At 42.7% G+C, this 24,525-nt stretch overlaps 1 protein-coding gene across 3 annotated transcripts in view; it reads right to left on the bottom strand.

The window, feature by feature from the left end:
- The window catches only part of Hwt (SH2 domain-containing adapter heavyweight), a 159,363-nt gene that overhangs the window by 24,051 nt on the left and 110,787 nt on the right, over positions 1-24,525 (bottom strand). For all 3 annotated transcript variants that reach the window (XM_076762506.1, XM_076762489.1, XM_076762498.1), the window contains 2 exons: positions 3,795-4,708; positions 1,142-2,756 (listed from right to left, as the gene is read on the bottom strand). In XM_076762506.1, the coding sequence (XP_076618621.1) occupies positions 1,142-2,756; positions 3,795-4,163 (1,984 nt within the window). In that variant the 5' untranslated portion in view covers positions 4,164-4,708. The remainder of the gene's footprint in view (positions 1-1,141; positions 2,757-3,794; positions 4,709-24,525) is intronic.

Here is a 24,525-nt window from a genome sequence, read left to right on the forward strand (position 1 = left end):
GCGGTCAGTGCCTCTCCACATATTCGCGCCGACAGCTTTTAGACTCGAGATCGTTTATGGTAATTTCTTGAACTTGAATTCACCTACGACTTAAACGTAAGGTGATTACGAAAAAATCGGAGGGGAAAAGATGGTTGAACTTTTTCATTTTTGGGTTAGTCGTTGAAATGATCCAACGAACAACGTATAATGTATATCGCGTATATAAACAATATTTATAAGTTACTCGATTTCAAAAAGAAGAATTTTAACGAATGTGTATTTTGTCGCTGTACCGTACGATACAGTTTTTAATTTTAACGCGCTGGTCATCAAACAGAAATATGGAGACTTTCCGGCCGCGTTACGGAGCAAGGAGCATGTGTTGGTAACATTAAATATTTCGTCGAGAGGGATGCAGGCGCTAAGTGAAGCTTAACGATATTAGCCGCTGTCTGGAAGGTTCATAACGATCAGCATCAAATTACGGTGTCCCCTAGCCTTGATAAGTACTCAGTTTACCTGGAGATGGCGAAAGGACGCTTTTTAACGTTCTAATGGCTAGACGCTCAATCAGGAAAGGGCGATATCGCTTTGGAGCATCCGACGCTCAACAATAACCTTTTAATGCCAATAAAGTTTTTAGCGCCATATTTTTAACGTACGAGTTTAACGTGTGTCTGCGTTCCCTTCTAAACCGGGCAGAAAGGGAACGGTGACATAAATTTAATCTTCCTATACGGAATGTTCGATTTAGCACGTTTAAAATACTGTGGTACTGAGAATACAGAGAAGAAGTATTTGTGTGGAATGACGAATATTCTTTGGTACTATTATCCCCCAAAATTCGCTGTCCTATTTAAAATCGTGTACTTAGATCCCCATATTATCAGATTTTTTTAAAACTATTGTTAATCTTGAAAACTAATTTTTTTAGCTCTTCGATGAAAATTCGTGTCACCCATATGTGAGTGACATGGCAGTCAACGCGTTAGAGAAGGGCGGTTCCACGTGTCTCACAAAATTCGTAACTACTCGCTACCACTAAAAATACTCGAAGTAACCAACTTATACGATGTAACCTCGACAGAAAGGCTCAGAGCTCGTAGCTTTAAATTCGTCCAAAGATGGTAAATCGCACTAAACGAATAAATCGACTCACCGAAAAGAGCTGGCGGTTCCACGTCTCTGACAGACAAACTCGACGACGCCTGTGAGCCGCTGGATTCCGTGCTCTGCATGCATCTGAGTCTCCTTCTGAGCTTTGGCATATCGAACGGCAAGTCTCTCAAATCCACGCTGGTCGCGCTGCCGGAAGTCGTGGCGTCCTGTTGCATAAGTAATCGCCTCCTCCGCAGCTTCGGCATGTCGAACGGCAGATCGGACAGCTCGGGCTCGTTATCAACTAAATTGATATTATCCAGCTGCGGCTTCAACAAGTGAGAACCGAACGGCTTGCACTTGATACCTGCTCGCGACTCGATCGAGATCCCGCTGTCCGAGCCTTGAATTTCGGCGTCGCCCGACGACGAGGACTGCAGGGCCAGATTGATCAGATTCTTGTTCTGAGGCGCTCGCCTCTTCTTGAACGACGTGTCCATGGGCGAGGTCACGGAGTTCGTGTTCGTGTTCGTGTTCGTGTTCGTGTTCACTGTATTCGTATTGTTGGACGCTGTCACGTTGTTCTCCGTGGTGACGTTCTCCTCGGGCGAGGCCTTCTGCGAGTTATTGTTCCGATTGTTATCCGAGGTCTCGGACGCTGGCTCCTGCGATGATTTATCGGAAATGGGCGACAGTATGTGCAGCTTGTTCGCGTGATGGGTTAAGAAACCGGTCATCGACGGTTGCTGGTGATGATGATGATGGTGGTAGCAGTTGGTGCTGCCGCTGTCCGAGCTGTGGGAGCTGAGGCTGGTGCTGTGACGGCTCTCCGAGCTGCTGGTGGACCTGTTGCCCTCGCTGGTGCTGCTGCGAAGGGACTCCATGCTGCCCCCGCTGCTGCTGGTAGCCATGCTCTCGGTGCTCGAGTATCCCGGTCTGCGTCTGCTGGTCCTCAGCTTGAACTCCAGGAGGCCCACGTCGCGACGCGGTCGCAACAGGTCGCTCTCGGCCTCGTGGGGCCTTCCCTTGAACTCCATGATAGGCTTGCTCTCGCGGATCAGGCTACGCGGTCGTTGCCTCTCCTCCTTCGGCCTGCCCTTGAACTCCAGTATCAGCTCCTTATCGAAACGTCGCCCCTGGGTGGACTCCACGTTCTCTTGAGCAAAGTTCTTCGGTCTGCTTTTGATCTCCAGTATGCTGCCCTCGCTGCTCTGCGGCGAGTCCTTGGCCCTCAGCAAAGACTTGACCGGAAGTCTCAAGTCCTTCAGCCGCGGATGGTCCGGCTGCGAAGGTAGATTCGGTGTGCTGCGTATATTCAGCAACAAGTGATCCCGGTTCCCGTGGAACTTGGCCGGCAACGGTGCCGTGGATGGAGGCGACGGTGTGTAAACCCTGGCTGGCAGCCGGGGCGAACCATTCTTCTCGTCGCTTGAGTTTATCTGGAGGGATTCGATATCTTGGGACAGAGTAGAAATATTGTCTGATTGCTGTTGTTGCTGTTGCTGCTGCTGCTGAAGACGGCTCGGAATTGGTTTTGGGCGGAGAAGTACGACTTTGCGTCTGTCTTTGCTGCTGTGGGACTGCCCGGCGTACGGGACCTGCTGCGGCTGCTGCTGCTTCGACGTGTCCGTCGACGAACTCGTTCTGCTCACTGGTATCGCGCTACTGCTTCTTATCTGAGCGAGAAATAATTTTTTTTTTTTTAGATAACAAATGAATTTTTGAACGTTAAGTTATTATGTACTGTACGATAAACGTTACGGCGGGCTGTAGCCCTTTGCATTTATATTAAATCCTACTTATGCGTCGCGAAGGTAATTTGATGAGCACGTAACAGCCGAGTTACGCGCTTTAACAGCAATTAAAGTCTAATTTCCACTCGGTGGCGGGAGATACGTAATTCGAGGACGGGAATTCCGTAACATTTTTAGCCATATTGGCCTTGAATTGCTCTTCATTAAAATCTGAATCCTAGTTTCATAATGTCGGAAAATTATACAACGTGAGATTTTATTCAAAGAATAGCTTCTAGAGTAGCTTTTGTAAGTTTATTTTCAAACAATTACTGAAAGTTTCAATCTATTTTTGTAATATATTGAACAAAGATGCATTAAACTACATGCCTGTATCTGTATGTTACTGTAAATTTTACGATTTATAAATAAAAATCGATTGAATCGCTAGGTGTATTATTTTAAGCGACAGTCACTGTATGTCATAAATAAACACGGAGGAAGCTTTGTAGAGGGTTGTCTGAACCTCTAAATATAATAATTCGTATCTTACGCATTCCTTATATTTTTAAATATTAAGTGCATTCTGTAGTCTTTTGAAAATCAAAGTTCCCCATAAAGGCATAAAAATCCACACGACAAAATACGGAACAAGAGATTGCCAAAGCATCGAAAAGTTTTCGACGCACGGGTCAGAAAGTGCTCTTAATGAACGTGCCGCGCAAAGCTGGTTCGAAAGCTTTGGAAATATCAAACTCGACGATGAAAAGGGACGAGGTCGTCGAAACGTTTTTGACGGTCTTAAAAACGGGCTGAATTCCATTCGAGATCGATGGCTCATGAATTATTAAAAGTCGTTTTTTTCCAAAACAACGAACCATCGTTTTTCGCGGCGCGGACTATACGTCCGGATTTTAATAAAGAACGAAATGTTTAAATGTGACGAGAAAGGGTTGAAAGCGTTGAAACGACAAGACCAACCTGCGAGTGCAAGACGGGATGATTGGTGACCCGATCGAGGTCGTCCAGGTCGTCGTCGGACCGATTGACCTTGCAGTCGAAGGCCGTCTCGTAGAGGTGACGTTGCCTAGCCATTTCTTCCTCGTCTTCCTCCACCTCCGCGTCCTCCTCCTCCTCTTCCTCGCCTTCGTCCTCTCCCTCCACGTCGTCCTCGTCCTCGACGAGTATCGGTTGCGGATCTATTCTGCGTGTACGTCGTAGCTTGCGCACTTGATGCCGCGTTAGATGCGGCTGCCGTTCATCTAGCTCATCCTCCTCCTCGTCTGGCGATGCGACACAGGTACAAACCGTGGTAGGCAGGTCATGGCTCAACAGTCTATGCGGAGGCATGAGGGTGTGATCCCACTCGGTGATGATGCACGACGAGAGGATCTCGTTCCTGGCTGGGACAGCATGCTCGCTCCCCGACGTGGGGCTCACTAGATCCTCGCTACGATAATGTTGCGGCTGCGGCAGCTGTTGCTGCTGCTGTTGTAGTTGCTGAGACGAATAGGTGCCCCCATCGCCCGCTACGGAGTTCCTCTTCGGTATACCGGGTGTTCTCGATCGTTCGCCCGGCACGTCGAGACTCACGCTTTTCCTGTACTTGTTCGGTTGCGTCTTGCTGATCTGCTCGGGCACCTTGAACAGGTCGCCGTAGTAATAGGGTGACGGATGACGGATCGGTTGATTAGACTCTGTGGGTGATTGGTCCGCCAGGTGCACCAGGGCTACGCAGCCCAGCGACGCACCGTCAATCGACGCTATTTCCTTGTCCCTGTCTACCGAGGCAGCCCGTATCGAGGAAGACGCGTACACGCTGTTCTTGCGCTTTCTGATGTCCGCCTGGCGACCGTCTTCGTCATCCTCGCAGGACGATCCCGAAGCCGAAGGGTCTGCAACGAAATACCAGTACACGTTAATTAGAGATACTCACGGTAAGAGGGTACTCATCGGTAATCCTTGAGTGGACTCTCAATCTCAAATGAATTATTTTACCAAATTGGTCAATGGACATCAAATTTACCTTAAAGCATTTAAAAAATAATGAACTAATGGAGGATTCAATAAATTGTCAAATAATTACATTGACATATATTAAGTACTTGTTAGTTTAAACTTGTAGAGTAACCACTTAAGGGTTAAGGTGTCCTAGCAGATTATATTTGTGGTAAAGAATTTCTTTTTCGAAAGTGCATAGGATTTTGAAGCTATGTGTATTTACCAAATAATTCTAATACTTTGCTCACTAATGGGATTTTATCGAATAGATAAAATAAAATAAAATTCACATAACAAAATCGTGTAACAAGGTTATTCATCACCTTTTTATACGATATTCTGCAAGAATAAAATTTTGATTTTACAGCATCCTGAACTACATCACCTCAAAATTTCTTTCGATACAAATTTATTTCCCCTCAACGTTTCAACTTGAAAATTAATTTTTGTGGTCCCATGCATGACGCGATAGTGAAAGCATTAAGATAGATTTAGAATCGTCCAACTTGTAGAAAAGGAGGGGACCAGAGACGATGAAGGTTGCGTTTGAAGTCGCGACAGGAATGTATAAGGAAGGCTATCCCACGCGAAAATGAAACCGCCAAAACGACGCGAAATTTTCATAATCGTTCCGTTATAACAGTGGCATCGGCTACTCAGACGTCGACGAACGAGAGCAAAAATGCTTATGGGGAGAACGAAATTGCCGTGAAATGGCAGCCTCCTCTCCTTAAAAATCACTTCCTCCGTCCGCGAGGTATTACCGTAATGGTTTCTGGCCTGGTTGCCCGGCTGACACGGTCCCTCGAACCGTTCCCCTTTTCTCTATCGTTTCTTTCGTGCACTTTGCCTCCGCTCTGGCGTCGTCCAACCCCTGCCTGGTTTACGATCGCGTCACGACCATCGGAGGCAAACGAGGCTAGGTCGGACAGGAGGTAGCGGGAAATTACGCGGACACCCGGTACGTTAGCCAGCCAACGTACGCACGCAGTACAGACGAAAGGACTGGAGATAATGGGAGCATTATGCTCGGCCGGAGGGCTCTAGCGAAATCCTTCCTCGCTGCTCCTTGCTGGGGTGGTAAGTGCAAGAGGCACACCATAAACTACGCCAGAAGCTGTTTCTGACAGGGACCGCCTTCCCGGATATACGGAAAAACTTCTCCAATGGGGGCAAAAAAAATTATTATCGGAATCCTGTCTGATCTCTCGTGTCGCTGGCTTCGTTGAATACCTGAAGAGGGTTAACACAGCGTGGATTACAAGCAAGATAGAATTAATAGCTGAGATGTTGCGAGGGTTCGTTCGTAACTAAGGTTTCCGGTTCTCTAGAATATGTTTGAGAGATTGAAAATTATTTAAAAACAAGTTTATCGTACGTCGATCCACTTTTTCGAAACATTCTGATTTGATCTTGAACTTGAACTTGAACTCGAATGATTAATGATACTGTTACGTAACGAAAATTATTATGATACCGTGAAATAGTTATTAGAGGAAGTGTTATCGAACGAAAGATGTAAGAGAGCGTATATTCTGGCGCGCAAATTTTCGTTGAGAATAACGTATGAACTTATTACATATTTCCAGGCAGTTTCATTATCGCGAGCCCGTTGAAAGTTCGTTCATGCTATACGAGAGTACAAAAGGCCCCGCCCGGACCGTGAAACGCGAAATGAGAAATTAATTCCTGAACAATGAATCCCGGAAATTATAACGCGTGCCGCCGCTTTCACGAAATTGCGGACGTGTCTCGCGCGATTCCTTTTCATCTCTCCTTTCGACTTTTACGGCACGTTCTGACCATATAAGGGACCAAGAGCACCAACGGAGGATGTAAAGATATTCGTGTTCCCTTATACACAGTGTCCTGCAAAATGTATTACCGGCAACCCGAGATGGGAGGTTTCCTTGAAACAGGAAACTCAAAATCTATACGATGCGTATAAATAAATCTGTAAAGGTGGGTGTATTTGCAATTTTATTTCCCTTTCGAATTTTTGATACTACTTCTACCTGTTTTCCATCGATACTAGTTTAATTCATTTATGAATAGAGAAAATCCATTAAAAGATGTGATATCACAATCGAGTCAAGGTTTGTAAACTCCAAAGCAAGTAGAAAAGATAGATACTGGTCAGACGTTGGACTAAAAGATGCTTAAGCAGAATTTTCTCAACAGATTTCGATAGAATTTTGTAAACATATTTCTAATTTACAGAATGGGGCTACTTTATATTAACTTTTGGTCGATTTAAGTAGAAAGGATAAATATTGATCGGACGCAGAACCAAATGATGCTCAAATAAAATTTTCTCTACATATTTCGATACAATTTGGTAAACATATTTCTAACTTACAGAACGGGGCTACTTTACATTAACTTTTGGTCGATTTAAGTAGAAAGGATAAATATTGATCGGACGCAGAACCAAAAGATGCTCAAATAAAATTTTCTCCGTTATTTTCTATTGTTTGACAATTGGTATGCCCTGTAAATTGTTTATTCACTTGTTTACTCCAACATGTGTACAGATTTAGTTTCGAATGTCCAAAATTAGACACGTTCAGGATAGATAGACCCCGTCGAGTTTGAATCACCGGAGTCACCTTGCGGACCCTGACCGTTCGATATGTACGACGAATTGATGCATTGTTGAAATGGCGCACGCCCAAAACATCCATCATGTTTCCGTGTCAACGGCGCTAACGTTCGTTTCGTATGCATCGTGCACAAAAAAACCGATATCGCTCTGAAGGTTTTCGCGATTTCGTCGTTCATGAACGATTTTTGATATTTAAAAAGAGGTGCGATAAAATTCGAAAAATCGTTTCATCCTACACACTCGTAATCCGATCTACTGAAACAACCATGATACTTCGACGATACGACTGTGTGGCACGTATAACGAAACTAAGAGAGATATAAAAATTCACGATAAAGTGAACATGCTTAAATTGCGTCTTCTATGATACTTTTCCCACTGTAAAATCTTTATAGTAGCATGTTCTTAAGAAAAAAAAAGTAATAAATTTGTTATAATCTAATTTCAAGGTATGGTTTATTGTGGACGATTTGTTTACAATTTAATTCAACGCAAGGGATTAAATCAGGCGTACTAAATTATAATAAATGTAAATAAGAAACGCAATATCGGACCGCGCTCAACATTTATGCTTGAAAAATTATATTAAAGCATGGAATATAACAAAGGGGTTAAAGGCAACGCCTGAACGTTAAACGCGAATGAAAGCCGACTAAGGGTGTACGTTCGAGGCGATATGAATATGCATCCGCAGCTGCTCCGTTCGACCGTTGTACAAAAGATACTAGCTGAAATCTGCAGAGGAACAAATATATTAAGAAACCCGACACAGCGGTACAACATGATCGCGAATATAAACGAAGGCTCGATATTGGGTCAAGTAACAAGAAAGAAATTAAACTGTCGCGATGTTTTCGTTAAGAACACTTCTGGGTGCAATCGTTATACCAAAAGAAGATAAAATATTCATGGGAAAAATTTTGATCACTAAGCAGAATGAAACACCGTATTATTCCGTGCTCATATTTGTACGAAACCTGAAATCAGTGGATCCGTGATGATCACTGATGACATTTCTATCATGGTAATCGCCGGAGGGTCGTCATAATATAATTCCACGATTCCGGAATTATGATTGTCATAGCTCACGACTCTATTGTTATCAGTATCGATTACTATTGCTCCGAACTAGCCGGAAATTAAGTCCAGCGAATTAGCGAACGATGTTAAATTTCACGATACGAAAATCATCAGGATTAGGTTCTCTGTGCGTCGATAATCACTACTGAATTCCCTGCAAATCGGTGGATACCTAATTTTCTATAATTGCCGGACATTGTTATCCAATTCGCTTCGAATTAACAATTCTAGAATTCTAGCACCAAAGGGGTTAATTGCTAAAATTCGACAAACTGGAATCATTTAATTATTCCGTGCTACACAGCGGGTGATTGTCAATAGTTGAACACAAAATATTTATGTCTCATTTCCACAATTGATAATTGTCCAAAGCTCATACCATTACGAGTATTTTCAGAGTTGAAATTTTGGCGACGAATTCGTGTCACTGGATCGCGTTCGTTCCAAATCCCCCAAAACAGGAGACATTTCCAGACGATAAAACGAGTCCTTTCAAATGTTTGTCGCGACGCCACGGACGCTATCAAAGGTTCGTTCAGAAGTCGTTCGTCGCGCGATTAGCAGCGTCGCACGTGCACGATTTTCAATCATCCCCCTGCGGATCGAAGGACGAGCACACGCGGTTGACACACGTACACCGTATCCTGGCGTAAGGCCAAATTGCGCCGATATTGATTACCGATCGATAATCAGATTTGCGAGGCATCCGCAAACCCGACTGTCGCGAAAAAGGGACGCCCCGGCGAAGTAACGCGGGCGACTCGTCGAATGACCGAATGAGTTATGAAGTAAACGAGTAGCCACCGGGGGTGGCCGAGCGGGGGCTGATATATCGCTCAAAACACAGGCTATACGCGAGGCAAAACCTCCAGATAACGCGGTGCGTGAGTCGACCGAGCGATCGCGTGAGTGCTTAGCGAGTGATATATTGCGCCCGCGAAACACATGATCCACCAAGGTACGCACCAGCTACCCCCGGATAGCTTATTGAGTCTGTCGGATAGACTGTTAATCTCCGCGAAAGCTCGCTGAGCCGATTATTTAGCAAGTCAAATCTTATTTGCAAATATTTAACCCCTCGGTGGGCGCTCGTTTCGCGAGCTATTCGGGACTAAATCGTGGTAAACATTTTATTTCCACGCGCAAAATACATGGAAAGGGAGCAATCACGAAATTGTTGTAACCAGACTGCGGCTGCTTATGCATTTATGGGGGAATTTTAATTCTCAAAAATGTAGGGAACACTTAAAGCAACATACGAATTATTGTATTTAGGAATTGATTCTATTGATAAAAATTTGCGTGAAAATCCTCAGTCTAGTTATAAACGGTTATATTCTACAAGAGAATCTTTCACATTATTCATAGATGTTTATTATTATTACTGCTTAGTTATTAACATTTTAAGTGCTAGCTATGTATGGGTGGCAAGACTTCTCAGTATGGAATTAAAACAATTAATCCTCAAGTTGAGACATTAAAGGAAATAAATTTTGTATAAGATAAATTTTAATGTATGTAGTTTACTGTTGTCAGAAATAAAGGATCCTCGTCCGATCATCGAAGTGCAGCATCATTGGGTCGCGTGCAGTTCAGGATGGGTGACCGCTCAGGGGAAAAACACGTATTGGTGATTTTTATGTACTGTTTATATTATTTATACCTCTCTGTCGGTTTTGTCTATTAATATTCAAATAAAATAAATAAATGGAAAGAATTCATAAGAAACAAGACTATGTAAATAAGAAGTAACACAGTGTAATAAACAACAACACCGAGCAAAAATAAATGGAAGGAATTCATAAGAAACAAGACTATGTAAACAGGAAGTGACACAGTATAATAAACAACAACACTGGGTAAAAATAAATGGAAGAAATTCATAAAAAGCAAGACTATGTAAGTAGGAAGTAACACAGTGTAATAAACAACAACACTAGGTAAAAATAAATGGAGGGAATTCATAAAAAACAAGACTATGTAAGTAGGAAGTAACACAGTATAATAAACAAGAACACTGGGTAAAAATAAATGGAAGGAATTCATAAAAAATAAAACTACTCCATAAATAGAGAGAAGTAAACACAGTGTAATAAAGAAAACTTGTTAAAAATAAATAGAAAGGATTCATAAGGATTGATTTAATTCACATTTACAGCGTCTAGTATCTAATATTTAGTCGATTAAAGCGGAACACCCTGCGTCGCGAGAACTTCAAACTGCTGATAACAGAAGGCGAGCATTCGTGAATGAGTGGCCGAATATAGAGGCGCCTGCATAGTTCGCCTACTATGAGCGGAATATGAATATATGAAGCGAGCGAGCGACGAAGCGACTGATTGAAGGGACGCGTAACGTAGAAATAGAGTGTACACGCGTACGGTTAGGGTCGGTGATGCACTCGAAGGGGGTGTACTGTCTACCCCTAATGAATCTATTAGGGACGTGGAGCGACGAACCCCGGGCTGGCAATCACTACAGATAACACACGACGCGCTGTTACGCGACGCCGTGCATCGCGTCCCGTTCGCGCCGAATCGTCGATCGCGTTTACGAATATTCAGCGTGAGCTATTTACGAAAACCGAGGCTCGATGGGATCGAAAATCGCACCCCTAACCTCCGACGTTCGTACCTAGAAGCGGCGAATCGATTAAACTCCGGAGGGATAACGACGTTAGAGATTGCAATTTCTCGACGAGCCTCGGTGCACGGGAGAGTCAAGGTCGTCGGAGATTAATACCTCGTACTCGTCGCGATGGTGTATCGGAATTCGTTTATCGAACCTGTAAAACGATCGTCCCTGTTTCGACCTGCACAATGGCCAATTAGACCAATTGCTCGTGAAGAAAGATCGCTTCGTAGGCCTCGGTGAACTTCAACCGTGGACCGTTTATGCGAATTCGGGAAGTGCAAAAGGGGTGATTCCTCGTATAAAAGTTTTGAAAATCGTTAAATATCGAGGGGAAAATTTACGAGGAAGATAGATAGAATTTTTTTAATCGAAAAAAATCAAGTAATTTGTGAAAATTTCATTTTTATTTGTTCCACATTGCCTTGCAGTAGATTAAACGTTTTCGGAAGTGATATATAATTATGGTCAAGGGTATACGTCGACCTACTCTTCGAACAGGCCTTGAAAACTTATGTTGCACTCTTTCCAAAAGTATAATATATGTCCAGGAGATCGAATGTACGCCAATTTCAAGCGAAGGCTATTCGATACAATTTCGAAACCAACTATAATTTACAAAAATTTAATTCGAAACATGTCCACTCCAAGCGGAATAATTCTCAGCCTAACGAAATAAAAAATATAGAATATAAGAAACTGAAGATAAACTTAAAATTTTCTTTCAAGATAAAGTACTGTAGTTTACGTCTAACGTTGAAATACTACAAAAGAATTATTCCACTAATTATGCGATAATCCAGGAGTAAAATATCTGTGATTTCATCAAGCCCGTAAAAACCTCCGAACTGTCACTTATACAATCTACCGTTTCCCCTATCATTCTGGAGGGGAGAAGGCAATGACGGGAAAAATTCCGACGAAAGCTTTATAAAAGAGCAGATCTCGACGTCGTAGGAGCCACTTCGCTCTGCTTTTTATTAGATATTGTCCTCGTAACATAACCGTGGTGGGCTCGGTTTCTATGGAATATGTGGGTTGCGGGATTGTATCGTCTCTAAAAGAAAAAGGGGGAGAAAAGGGAAAGGTACCTTAAACGAAATCACCAGCCACCTTCACGAGGATCTTCGAGGATTCTTAGGTGGCGGACTAAAGATTACACGGGTCACACGACGACGAAACGAAAGCCAATCTCGGTTATTGGTTCCGGTATACCAGAATTCATGGCTACGGCCTCGGAATTGGACGAATCTCGTGGCTGAAATGTGTCAGCCGTGCCAAGGGTCATCGAACGATGGAGTTAACTTATCCGACGGGTCTAATAGGTCTGGAAACGTAAGGCTTCCACGATATAGCTTCGCTCGTTCCTCTAATTACTCGCTGTGCCTTTTCAGCTGGCTGTTCAGTTAACTACAGCGTCCTCCGATACGATTCGACTCGTTCACTATCAAAATTCCTATTCGATTCTGTGTGCTCGATTTTTAAGTACGAAACGTAGAAACAGAATTAAACGTTAAATATTCGTTCACGGTCAGTATCAGACAATGAATATCGCGCGTGGAATTGCCAATAAAATCCTCGATGTTCCCAGTCATCGAGTAAATCCGATTACAGGTTACTCTGCCCTAGTATCAGGGATATCGATCCTATCGAGGTTTCTTTGAAGACTCGAATCTCGGTCTCCTCCAAAGCACGTTTTCCCGAAGCAAAATGTAGCTACTAACGAGTCAAGGTTACGAATGGAAATACGAGAACGACACAAAGAAAGAATAAATTAAGAAACAAGGTAAGAGGCTCGCTTTGACGGCGAGTTACCGTTCCTTTCGGCAGAAGCGTCCGCGAATATTCCATCGCGAGATGATTGAAGCGTACACTGATTGCCGAGACACGTGAATCTTTGACGTCAACGCCCATCCACGATACAATCTTTCGTGATTACCAGTTTAATCCAAAGACACGCTGCACTCCGCGAGCCTTGGAACGCGTTTAATTTCAACTTCAGCTCGATTGCAATCTATCCAAGCGAAGTTGACAAGCTCTTGCATAGTGCACTTTTTCAGTAATTCTCATTAATTCTCTTCAATTCGATCGAAATTCTATAAAAAGAATTCTATCGTGCATTTTTCAGCGGGAAGAAAAAACGTCAACAGACGCGTTTTAATAGCGCCGTACCGAGAAACTGGCCAGAACGTACGATTAAACGAAAAATTCTTTTCACTCCCGTCTTTCTTGGTTCCCGTCTTTGATTGTTGCCCCGCGACGTTCACCCTGGCAAGAAAGAAAATACGAGTGGCGGATTTAAAAGCGTAAAGGGCAACGCCTTTGAGCGTTTCGAGTGGCAATTACTAGCTCCTGTCCTCGAATTACTTACTCCAGTAATTTTATTCTGTCGCCTGGCGTCGTACGTACCCGCGTCGTCGACCCTCGGCTGGCTTATGCTTCGAATGGCTCGCGCTGTTGGAAATTATCTTTAAAATGCCGCTCGGGTGAGCTCCTCGAAAGAGAAACATCTTACGCAGCTTTTCGGTCGGGGTCGCGTCAATGCAAGGAACAGGAACTTCCGTTCTTTGTCCTCGTTTCTCGTTAGAATTATATGAGCGAAACGCGCGTGACACGCTCGAGGCAAACGTATTTAGCAGACGAGAAACAAACCGCGTAAATGTTTTTAAAGTTACGATTCTTAACACGTTCAAAAGTAAAATTTTAATTTCAGACCATTGTAGGCTGCATAACCCAAAATTTGTTTCAGTATTTATTTTCATAATCTTGTTAAAATTCACAAATTCTATTCAAATTTATTTCCCTCAATGTCTTAACTTGTGAATTAATTTTTCTAGTATCATAATTATAAATCCTGTCACTCATATATGGGTGACGTGTCAAAGTGTTAAAATGATGGTAAAAAGAAAGGTGTTTGGTAGGAATGGGTATACAGGAAGCATTAGTAAAGAAGAGAATTTTATATAATATAATGCATTAAATTTCTACTGAATTAAAACAAATAATTGCAATAAAGTTGTTTCATGCATGAATTAATCTAAGATATTTATCAACCTACCAACGATATCGAAAGAAGAGACACTGCAATCTAACATGTGAATGCAAATATTGTAACGAAATTAAAGATACCTGCAATCACAGAAACACGTTGGAAATGTCCTAAATTACCTAAAGGAAGCTAACATCTGTTACGAAATATAATCAACTAGAGTCAAAGAACTAGTACCAAGCCATTGCTAATAACCAGAAAAAGAAATAATACAAAGAAAGATGCATTTATCTTTAATTATATCGTAGTGTACGAACGTCGACGTTGGAATTCGGCTCCGAAATTCTCTAAACGAAAGTGTCTCGTCGAATTCAATCACCGTTCATCTCGCGTTACCTGTGTCAATACCCATCGTAGGCAACGAGGGGGAAAAAGAACGAAAAATCGTACGGATCGAGCACACGTTCGCGGGCGTAAGATTGAATTTCAAAACGAAAGTAAACCGAACGGTCGATTAATCGCGGGAAAGAGAGGGGACGATAGGACTGGCCAGAGGCAGCGGACAGTTGCTTGGAAATTGCTACGCGGGCCTCTAAACGCGATCGAACGGATCCGCGCCCTCGATGGGCCGGGGCTCCTCGGCCGCAAACGATCGTGCTCACGTGTGACCACCGATGTAGATTTCAATTGAGCAGTGTCTACCGACAGGGAAAGCGGATAATCCGAGCGAGCGGCTATCACTGCGAGCGACAGCTCCGACACCCTCCTCGGACACCTCTCCCTGCGTCTATCTCGCGAAACCCTTTGCCAACGGGCCAAACATTGATTTTATTCCCGGTAGAATCAATCGAACTAAACACCGCCGCGGGGGCGACCACGCGCGCTCGACCGACCGCGCCAGCGCCACGAACCGAGACGAAATCATTTTCAGAACGAGCCCGTAATCGAGTTTACGGGGCCTCCCCTTTACTTTTTATTTTTTCTCTCCCTGGAATCCTCAGGTGTCGGTGCACAAAGACGCGGGCAACCGATAGGGGCTGTTTCGCCGGAGTTAAATTAGATCGAGCGTTCAATTTACCCGATGCGTATAGCCGCGATATTGGATTTGGACATTCGGGAAACCGGGGTGGGAGGGGAAGTTTTCCGAAACTGCTCGAGGCTCCTGGCGAACGATAGAGTGGCTCGTTGAACGAGGTATGTTTAGCGGTATTAATAAAGGGATTGGCCTGCGAGATCTTCCGATCGTAACTTATCGAAACACCTTGACGAATTTATGTACCAAAGCGGCGGGAAATTTGAAACTGGGAGAGAAAATTGTGTTAATCTTTGTCCAAAAGAACGATTAAGTGTACAGGAGACTGTTCAAAATATTGAGCATTTTATAATGAAATTTCGTTTCATTCATTACATGTGATAATCATATACTTGAGGACGCTTAATTAAATTGAATATTATTCTTTCATTTATGCATTAAACACATATATAAAAGAAAATTATACTTTTTATGAGTTTAGACTGTAGTTACACAAAGAATATTACACAAAATAATATTTCTTAATTGACAGCTCTTGGGAAGTTCATTTAAGAATATACTGAAGTATCTGCATTTTGCAAAATTTCTTTTGATATTTTTTTCGATTCCTTTAAACGATCTTTTAACCCTTAAGTGGACTCTCAATCTCAACTGAATTATCTTACTTAATGTTGATTTTTACCAGATTGGTAAGTAAAAATCAACTTTCCTTTAAAGCATTTGAAAAATAATAAACTAATCGAGGATTACATAAATTTGCAAATAATTACATTGACATATATTATATAATATTAGCTTGAACTTGTAGAGTGTGTTGTCCCAATAATCCACTTAAGAGTTAAAGTTTTCTTCAGTCATATTATTAACACGTTCACTGCCAGATCAAAACCATACAATATTCTACAAAAGTAAAATTTCGATTTTAGACCACTGTAAGCTACATAACTTACAATTTATCACTTGTTTTCGTAACCTTGTTAAAATACACAAATACTATCTAAGTTCATTTCCCTCAACGTCTTAACTCGAGAATTAATTTTTCTAGTATCACAATGCTAAATCCTGTCACCCAGGACCTGTGGAAGTGAAAGCGTTAAACACTCTTAAGTGCACGAAAAATGAAACTTGCAATATTCCACAAAAATCAGATTAATTTTGAACCTTTCCGTCCAATCTCGTCACACAGTATTCCATTTCTCGCGTCACGCGATTTTTCGAAGGAGACAATGAAACGTCTCCAGACGCTAATCTCGCGATTTCTTTCACTCGTGACCTTCCCCCTGAAAAGTTTGCACGTAGAGATAGGCGATCTCCAGGCAACGACTATTTTCTTGCCGGCCAGGGAGAACATCTGACACAGAGATTAGGCTAAGCGTTCGTGAAATTATCTCGCAACGATATGCAAATCGCGGCATAAATGCTAATTGTAATTGCCCATGAAATGAATTCAGGGACCCTTTCGGTGCCCGCGTAGGGACGCGACGTCCTTACGGTCGAGCCTTTGGCTCCACGCCTCCTCGTTTAGCGCGGCGAAACGGCGCGGCGTGTTTGAAAATTTTCTTTCCACCTCGTTTTCGGGGGAGGGTGGGGGGTGGGGGGGGGGGCTGCCGGCAAAGGGAAAATGTCGTTCCGTCGCGCGATAAAACGGGGACAAAGCTTTGCTCGCGATTAACAAAAGTATCGCCCGACAAAGGATCCCGTTCGGTATCGTTCGACGAAAGGGGAGGGGAAGTTAATACGAAACGGTAGAAAAAATTCATTATCGTTCGGCGAAAGATCATTGTCTCGCTCGTTTCCGTACAAAGGATCCGCCGGGAACTTTCACGGGTCTCCGTTCGATCGAGCGTCCATTTTACTTTCGACGTTCGTCGAGAGACGTACGAGACGAATTTACCAATGTAAACGCTATTTTGCGCCAAAGTTCTAACGATGATAGTAACTTTAAACCCCCGTCGGGAAATAAACTTCGCGCTACCGCGAATAATTGTAGGTTTCAAGTGCTTCTGCTTAGGTACTATGGTTACGAAAGGGCTTTCACGAGGTAATTTCATTTTATGACTTTCGAAATATGCCGTAATTGGTGTCGTACGCAACTCTTGTCGATTCCACGTATCCGTTGGGTAATAATAATTTTCGGTAGAAAATGGTGTCGTTCCCTAAAAACAATCGTGTTTTTGAAACTTATTTTAGAATAATTCACACTAGTAAAATTGAAAATTTCTGTTTATTAAAATTTAATGCAGAGGATTAGATATTTATGTAGTAAATTCTTGGCTCGCTTTGCTTCGATAATTATTAAGCTACTCGAGCTTCGTGCTTAAGTAGAAATTATAACTTGCAGTAAACATTCGTTAGAATGCAACTGATTCGGTGTTTAATTTTTTCCCCCCAACATCGCCCGCGAAACGTAATTTCAAAATAACACGCACAAAGGACCGCACGCCGCGGAGAATATTAAACCGCTGGTAAATTCACAGAGCTCGATTTCACGGTACGCGAAACGAAATGATAGGGTTACGACGTTGATTCGTTCGCCCGTGGCAATCGCGAATGCCAATTGCGACGGTCTGTTAATATATTAGAATGGGACTCGATAATAGAATTGCTTTCATGCTAAATTGCAATCTTTTATTTCAATTGTCGGGGCACCGGCTGGAAGGGCGCCGGGGAAACCGCGAACGGCCATTGAAATAAAAATTGCGCTTTACTTCGTTTAGGGACGCAATTTTCCAATACACCTTCGCTACTGGCATCGTGCATTAAATGCAAAATATTCTTATTTTACTTTGTACTAAAGAAATACATCGTTCCAGAAATATTCTCTTGTCAGAGAAGAAGAATAAGCGCTAACGAATTTGAGACCAGTAATAATGTTAAGGATACCTTTGAAAATATCGACGAAGAATTTATTTTCCAATAAAAGAAATTCGCTTACCGCTTGGGAATGGGATGAACGTCGCCAGCTGCTTGGAGACGATGGAACCGAAATTTCTACGAGAGAATCGCGATCGTACTTTTCTTCTGGAAAAGCTTGAACGGAACAGGAAGGGTCGAGAGGCCGCGAGAAAACTCTCCTCGTCGCGTGGCGCGAATTTAACTCGCGAAATTGCCACCGGATTAAGATCTCGACGCGAAGTATCCGTCACGTGCTCGTCGTCCGACGAACGACGACGGAACCATGCCGTTGACAGTTTGTAAATGATCTAGTTTGCCGGCGCGGGAAAGCGAGAAACGCCCGAGAGGCGGGGTACGGGGCTCTCGAATGTGGAACAGAAAGGGAAATGACGCGGAGAGAAAGACGGGGTGGAGGGAAATACGGAAATTCGGGATACCGAGAGCTTGGGGGGGTGGTTGATTGTAAAGGGTGAAGGGCTTAACTATTCATCTTCGCGGCAATCCAACAAACTTTCTCAGCCTCCCGCTGCCACCCACCCACCCTGAGCATCGAATACTAAAACTGTCGCGCGGCAAATCGCGACGTCGTAAACATAACTCGTGGACGAGCCCTTAACGTCCCTGGGATACGACGGTTCGTCCTTAATGGTGTGCCAAAATATAGTCATTTGCGGAGTCGTAGATAACAACCGGGAAGATGAGACCATATGGAACGCGTGGGAGATTTGAGAGCACGTCGCGCGAGATGTTTTATACGCGCATCCAGCGGGGGCGAGAATTATTATTAGAGACTGTATTCTCTGACGCGCGTAATATTTTTTTACAAATTACTGCTTGTGTTCGAAAATACTCGATTCGATGTGATACGAATTAGAGTTGGGGTGGGGTCGATTGATTTAATATTGAAATGTTACATATATGATAATTCGAATATTCCTGTATTCAAGTATTTTGTCGTGAAACAAATATCGTGCTAGAGGGGTAAATATTGTTCAGGATTAACGAATAAAGAGTTTCATGTTGTAGAAATTGTCACAATCAATCTATATATTTTCTATGGTTTTCTGTTAGTTCAAAGTATTATGTATGTTTGAGACTGTAATGGGAAAACATTAATCATTTATGGGAAATTTGAATTCTCAAAAAACTACGCATTGCAATGTACAAAAATATAAGAAACACGTAAGATACGAATTATTATATTTAGGGGTTGAGGCATCCCTCTGCAAAGCTCCCATCTCACTAATTCTCTTAACAAAAATACAATCATTTATGGGAAATTTGAATTCTCAAAAATCTACACATTGCAATGTACAAAAATATAAGAAACACGTAAGATACGAATTATTATATTTAGGGGTTGAGGCATCCCTCTGCAAAGCTCCCATCTCACTAATTCTCTTAACGAAAATACAAATTTCCATAAAAATCCATACTCTATTCGTTACTTTTATAGTATTTTACTGTACATTTCGTATTTTATATTATTCTGAGCAATCATTTTATATTATTCAGCAATCACGAGATCTTAGATAAAGTGGAACACAGAAAAGAACCTGGAGTCAAACAGTTTGAGAAACACTGTCATGCCCAGTAGTGTTCATTTAATTCATATATGAAATAGAAGCTTCGAAATGGCTGTTGCGCAGAGAATTCGACAGCTGGCGTTGCTTTTTCGGCAACGTTCATTTTCACAATTATTTAATATGCATGGATGTATGGACAGCCGAGAGAATAAACAGCATTTAGCTATCGTTTGATGCGAGCCAAGCCAACCCTCTTGTCGCGCTAGCAATGGATGAACGGACAAACGGACGAACGGACGGGTTGTCATTTGCATACGATGAACCCGTAGCGGCGTTAACTGCTCGGGGACGCGGAACGAGCTACAAGTCACCTGGTACCGGTAATTGAAACGAGGGTAGCTTCCACGAGGGTCGCTTCCAAGAGACAATCAGTATAGGAGAAAGTTCTTTCATCGTTCGAGTAATGACGAAACTGGTACTTTCGTCCGTAAGGGACGAGACTCGCTGATTGACGTCGCCACATTTCGCGCAATTACATTTACTTTCTATCCTGGCCGTAATACGGTAAATACAAGCGACATGATGTCGTTCCCATGATAGTTAATACGATACAGTTACACAACACGCACGATCTTCGATTATCGTATAGAAACAGTTGTCATATTACTGTAATCGAACATAAAGTATTACTATTCCAGACATTTTTGCAGTCGCTTCGTGTACAACGTAAAATTGATTTTTATTTTATAGGAAGAGGAAAACAAAGTACACGTAAACTAGGTTTATAAGCAATGCAAACATTCTTAACAATTTCTTGATAATCATTTTGGACTTTCGTCGTTTTTTAAGTATTTGATGTACATATATAAATGTTATAAAGTAGAATAAAGATACCTGTAATATTACCTGTTTTCACAGAAGAAAATATCGTAATATATATGTAAGTTTAACCCCTTGTCGTAACCCCAAGTTTTACATATTAAAATCAACACATTTTTACATTCACGAGGTACTGCACGAACAAATTTAAACAAAATTAAATAGTATACGTGTAAAGAATTATTTAGAATTAAATTGTACGTCAAGGGGTTAAAGATATGATTATATTTTCCTAGTAAATAAAAATGAATTCTTGTTATACCGGTACGTACGATCAAATGCTTCGAAAGGGTAGCATATATTACAGATCTGAAAGATATATACGGTAGATTTTGCGCGTAAGCAGCGTCGAGTGTATTCTTATCTTGTATTTTTTCTTCGCGGATTAAAGTGCTCTCGCCTCGATCGGAGGGTGAGAAAGTTTTGGAAAGTGACCCCTCTAATCCCACTTCAGTCTCCGTCTCGAGGTAATTTCAAGGACTCTCGAAAGATCGAAGTTGCAGAAAATTCGTTTCATGTTCTAGCTTCTTTCATCCGCAAACGCGTCGAACAAGTACTCTATAGGCTACATTGCAACGAAATCGTACAGTATCGAGTCATCGTTCTTTAAATTCCTTATTGAATTATTATATTAAGAGAATCATTTCCAAGAGGAATAAAAATGTTCGAGTCACCGCCTAATTAAATTTTGATAAGTCATCAGATGGGAGCAGTTATATCATTCTACGACTGGATTAAAATTTCGATCGTTCGTATTTTTTACGACTCTATCGGTAGTCAAATTCAATTTCTAGCCACAAACTCACCCCAATTTGCACCGCGATCTTTCGATCGCCCCTAATAAACCACGTAACCAGAAATAAAAATTCCAAGGGATTCATAAAGTGCTAATCGCAACCCTGCCGGTAAGAATGAAAGGAAAATTCGAATAAAATCGCCCCTAACGTCTGGCGAACCGGCCCCGTAGCCTTAACGAGAAATCACGGGGATCCCCGGTCGGCGTGTTCCATTCTGTTCTACTTCATTAGGCTTAATCGGCCGATTTTTAATTACTTCGGACGCTCGAGCCCGCCGGAAGAGGAAGGCAAGAAAAATCCCGTGTCAAGGGGCCTCGTCGAAACGGTTAATAAGTCCGGGAAGGACAGAGGGGCACGAGCCGTCGGAGAACCCCTTGAAACTTTACAGACTGCGGGAGCGGAACGCGGGTCCTGGACGGATGAGCAAGGGAGGGTTGCACGGGAGGGGGCGGAGGGAATTTAATTAAATATCACACGACATATTATGGGACGAGGTCGCCGGCGCGATGTCAGTGGCAAGTAGCGTCAACGGCACACCGTGAGACCGAAAAGTTCCAACTCGAACGAAACGAACGGAATGCTGAAACAGGACCACGCGGTTACGGGCCGCGAGAAAATATCCGCTGGAAGGGCCAGGGTTATCGTAGAATAGGTGCAGGACGATTAAAGGATTCGAAACCTCTGGGAATTTAATATTTAACTCTTCGTTTATTGGATCGAGTCGAACGGACTTGAACCAAGGGTAGTTTCAGAATTTTAGATAATCTTTTATCTGGAGGATTTTTATTTTTGTCTTTTATTTGTACCTATTTGAATCAAAACTAAAATTGATCGAGCTTAGTTTCTTATAGAGATGCAATGTTAACGTTCCTTTTCTGTGTCTCATTTTTATTTTTATTTTGTATACCAGTTACTCTCACTCGTGATTTGCTATAAATGAAAAAACTTGTTTCTTGTGTCCATTGTTACATACATTGAGATTTTTAAGGGTTTATGTTTGGTGTAGCTATTACTTGTCTGTTAATGTTAAAATAAAAGAAAAATCTACCGAAATAAATAAATGGAAGGAATTCAGAAGAAACAAAACTACACAAATAGAAACAACATAAAACTACTTCTTAAATAGAAGTATGTCACTGTAATAAAACAACATTTAGTAAAAATAAATGTAAAGAATTCGTTATAATGTACAAATACAAGTAACTGTGTATAAAGTGATAGGTAAATCCCGTTAATAAATAAAAACTTATAATAAAAATGAGGCTTGTTCTTCAACGTGACTCACCACAAGTACAATGAACAACATTTGGTAGAAATAAGTGGAAAAAATTCATAAGGAACAAAACTACGTAAATAGAATCACCATTATAGTGTACTAATAACTGTATATAAGTGATAAAATTATAATCAAAATGGTAGCTTGTCTTTCAACGTGACTCACCCACAATGTGTAGTCGATCTTTGTAGGATCACCGAGGTCACGACACTACGAGTAAGCAAAAATAGTGAACTGCGTCCGAGTAACTTTGCCTTACGAAAATTTACTACAACGTCCGAGCGAATATACCTCTTTTCCCCCAGAGAATAACGTCAGACGCACACTATGGCGCTGGAAAATTCGGGCTCGAGTCAACCGAGCGAGGCGAACGTAACGCTGATACCGGACCACGCGGTTCCAGACGCCCGGAAATAACCGCAGGAAGAACGTTTCAGCGTCGTCCTGTGTACCCTTTTATAAATCGGCCAGGTCTGGACAACCCCAACCACGACGCCCACGCTCGTTCTTCCCCCGTATTCTCTGACGACGATGAAACCGTCGATTCGATTCACGTGAAAGAAACTACCTCCAGGGGGGCTATGGATACCCATGAAAATCCTATCTTAATTTCGCGATATCTCCGTCGAACGGCCAATCGAACGAAGATAAACGCGACTTCGGATCCCGGTTCGCCTTGTCCGTGAAAAGGGGAGGGCTTTACAACACGTATCTAATTGGAGGATATTCTTCTTCTCATGGGTTGTCCCAGAGACTGGAATTACGACGTGGACGTAACGTTTTATCTACTTTTAAGCGTTGGAACTTCGGCGAAATACCACTTTTTTTTAAGGGAGTCGTTCATGGCGTCGTTGTTAGATCCTAATTAAGATTTAGAGGACCTGGAGCTTCCTCATGAGTTTAAACAATGATTGAGGCGCGAGTACAACTTAAAATTGAACTTGTAGACATCTTTCGCGAATATCTTACAGGGTGAACCATTTATTATTTGTAAATATTTGCGTTATATAGTATTTTGTCAAATTTCCCATGGATTTAATATTTGCATCATAACAGTAACCACTAGAGTCGAGAATGAACGTTCATAGTTTTATTTTCCAATGATAGACGCCGAGGGTGAATATCAATTTGCATTTTTCTTTATCAGGGGCAAAATAATTTGGTCCTGAAGAGGTTGAAACGAGTGTACGTTTAAATATTGTTAAACCTCGAAACGATTTCTTCGTTGTCCCGTACGAGTCCTCGAAGTTTCGAAGCCTGTGAAGTTCTCGTGTAAAAAATTCCCAAATATTGGTTTACGCTGTGTTGGTCGCGCCCCTCGAGGCGAGCCATGGATGATCGCTCGCACGCTTCCACGCACAGCCAAGCTTCCGACTATTCCGTCGTTACCCTGCCTTCCCAGGCCCAACCGATTACTTTCTGCCGATCATGCATTATTTATAACACCGCAAACGGAGAGCCAACGGCGGCCAGAGTAAACATCGTTCCCGTCGATTAGGATGCCTGGCGGGATCGTGGCAAGAAGTCGGATCAAAGAGCGTATGGACAGCGTCGCCGGATGTCCTCCGTAGCAGGATGGCAAACGTTCCCCCACGCCCCCTGCTCTAAGTTTATTCGGGGTCTTCCAAGCCTGGTACCCGCGCCGCGCGAATTAAAAGCCCATGAATATGGTAAGGATGCAAATTCCGGGCCGGTGTTTGCTCCGGGATCAGTGTTGCTCGGCAATCTGCATGCCCGAGTGTTAAAATGCTCGGTGATGCAACGAGGAGAATCCCGGATTCCCCGTGATCCGTTCGGTTGCGTTCTCCGCGCCGGATAACTACAGGGGTTAATTACAAACCGGAACTCCGGACATTCCACCGTGACGATGGCTCCGCCCCGGGACCCTTGTTACCGTGAAACGGGTTAACGAGTGGCCAAAGTTTATGAGGCGGTGCCGGCCACGAGATGATTGCAAATCGAGGGATCCCGAAAATTGCGGTGGAAACCGAGCCGGGATC

This window comes from Colletes latitarsis, chromosome 1 (genome assembly GCF_051014445.1).
Source record: "Colletes latitarsis isolate SP2378_abdomen chromosome 1, iyColLati1, whole genome shotgun sequence".
NCBI classification, from domain to species: Eukaryota; Metazoa; Arthropoda; class Insecta; order Hymenoptera; family Colletidae; genus Colletes; species Colletes latitarsis.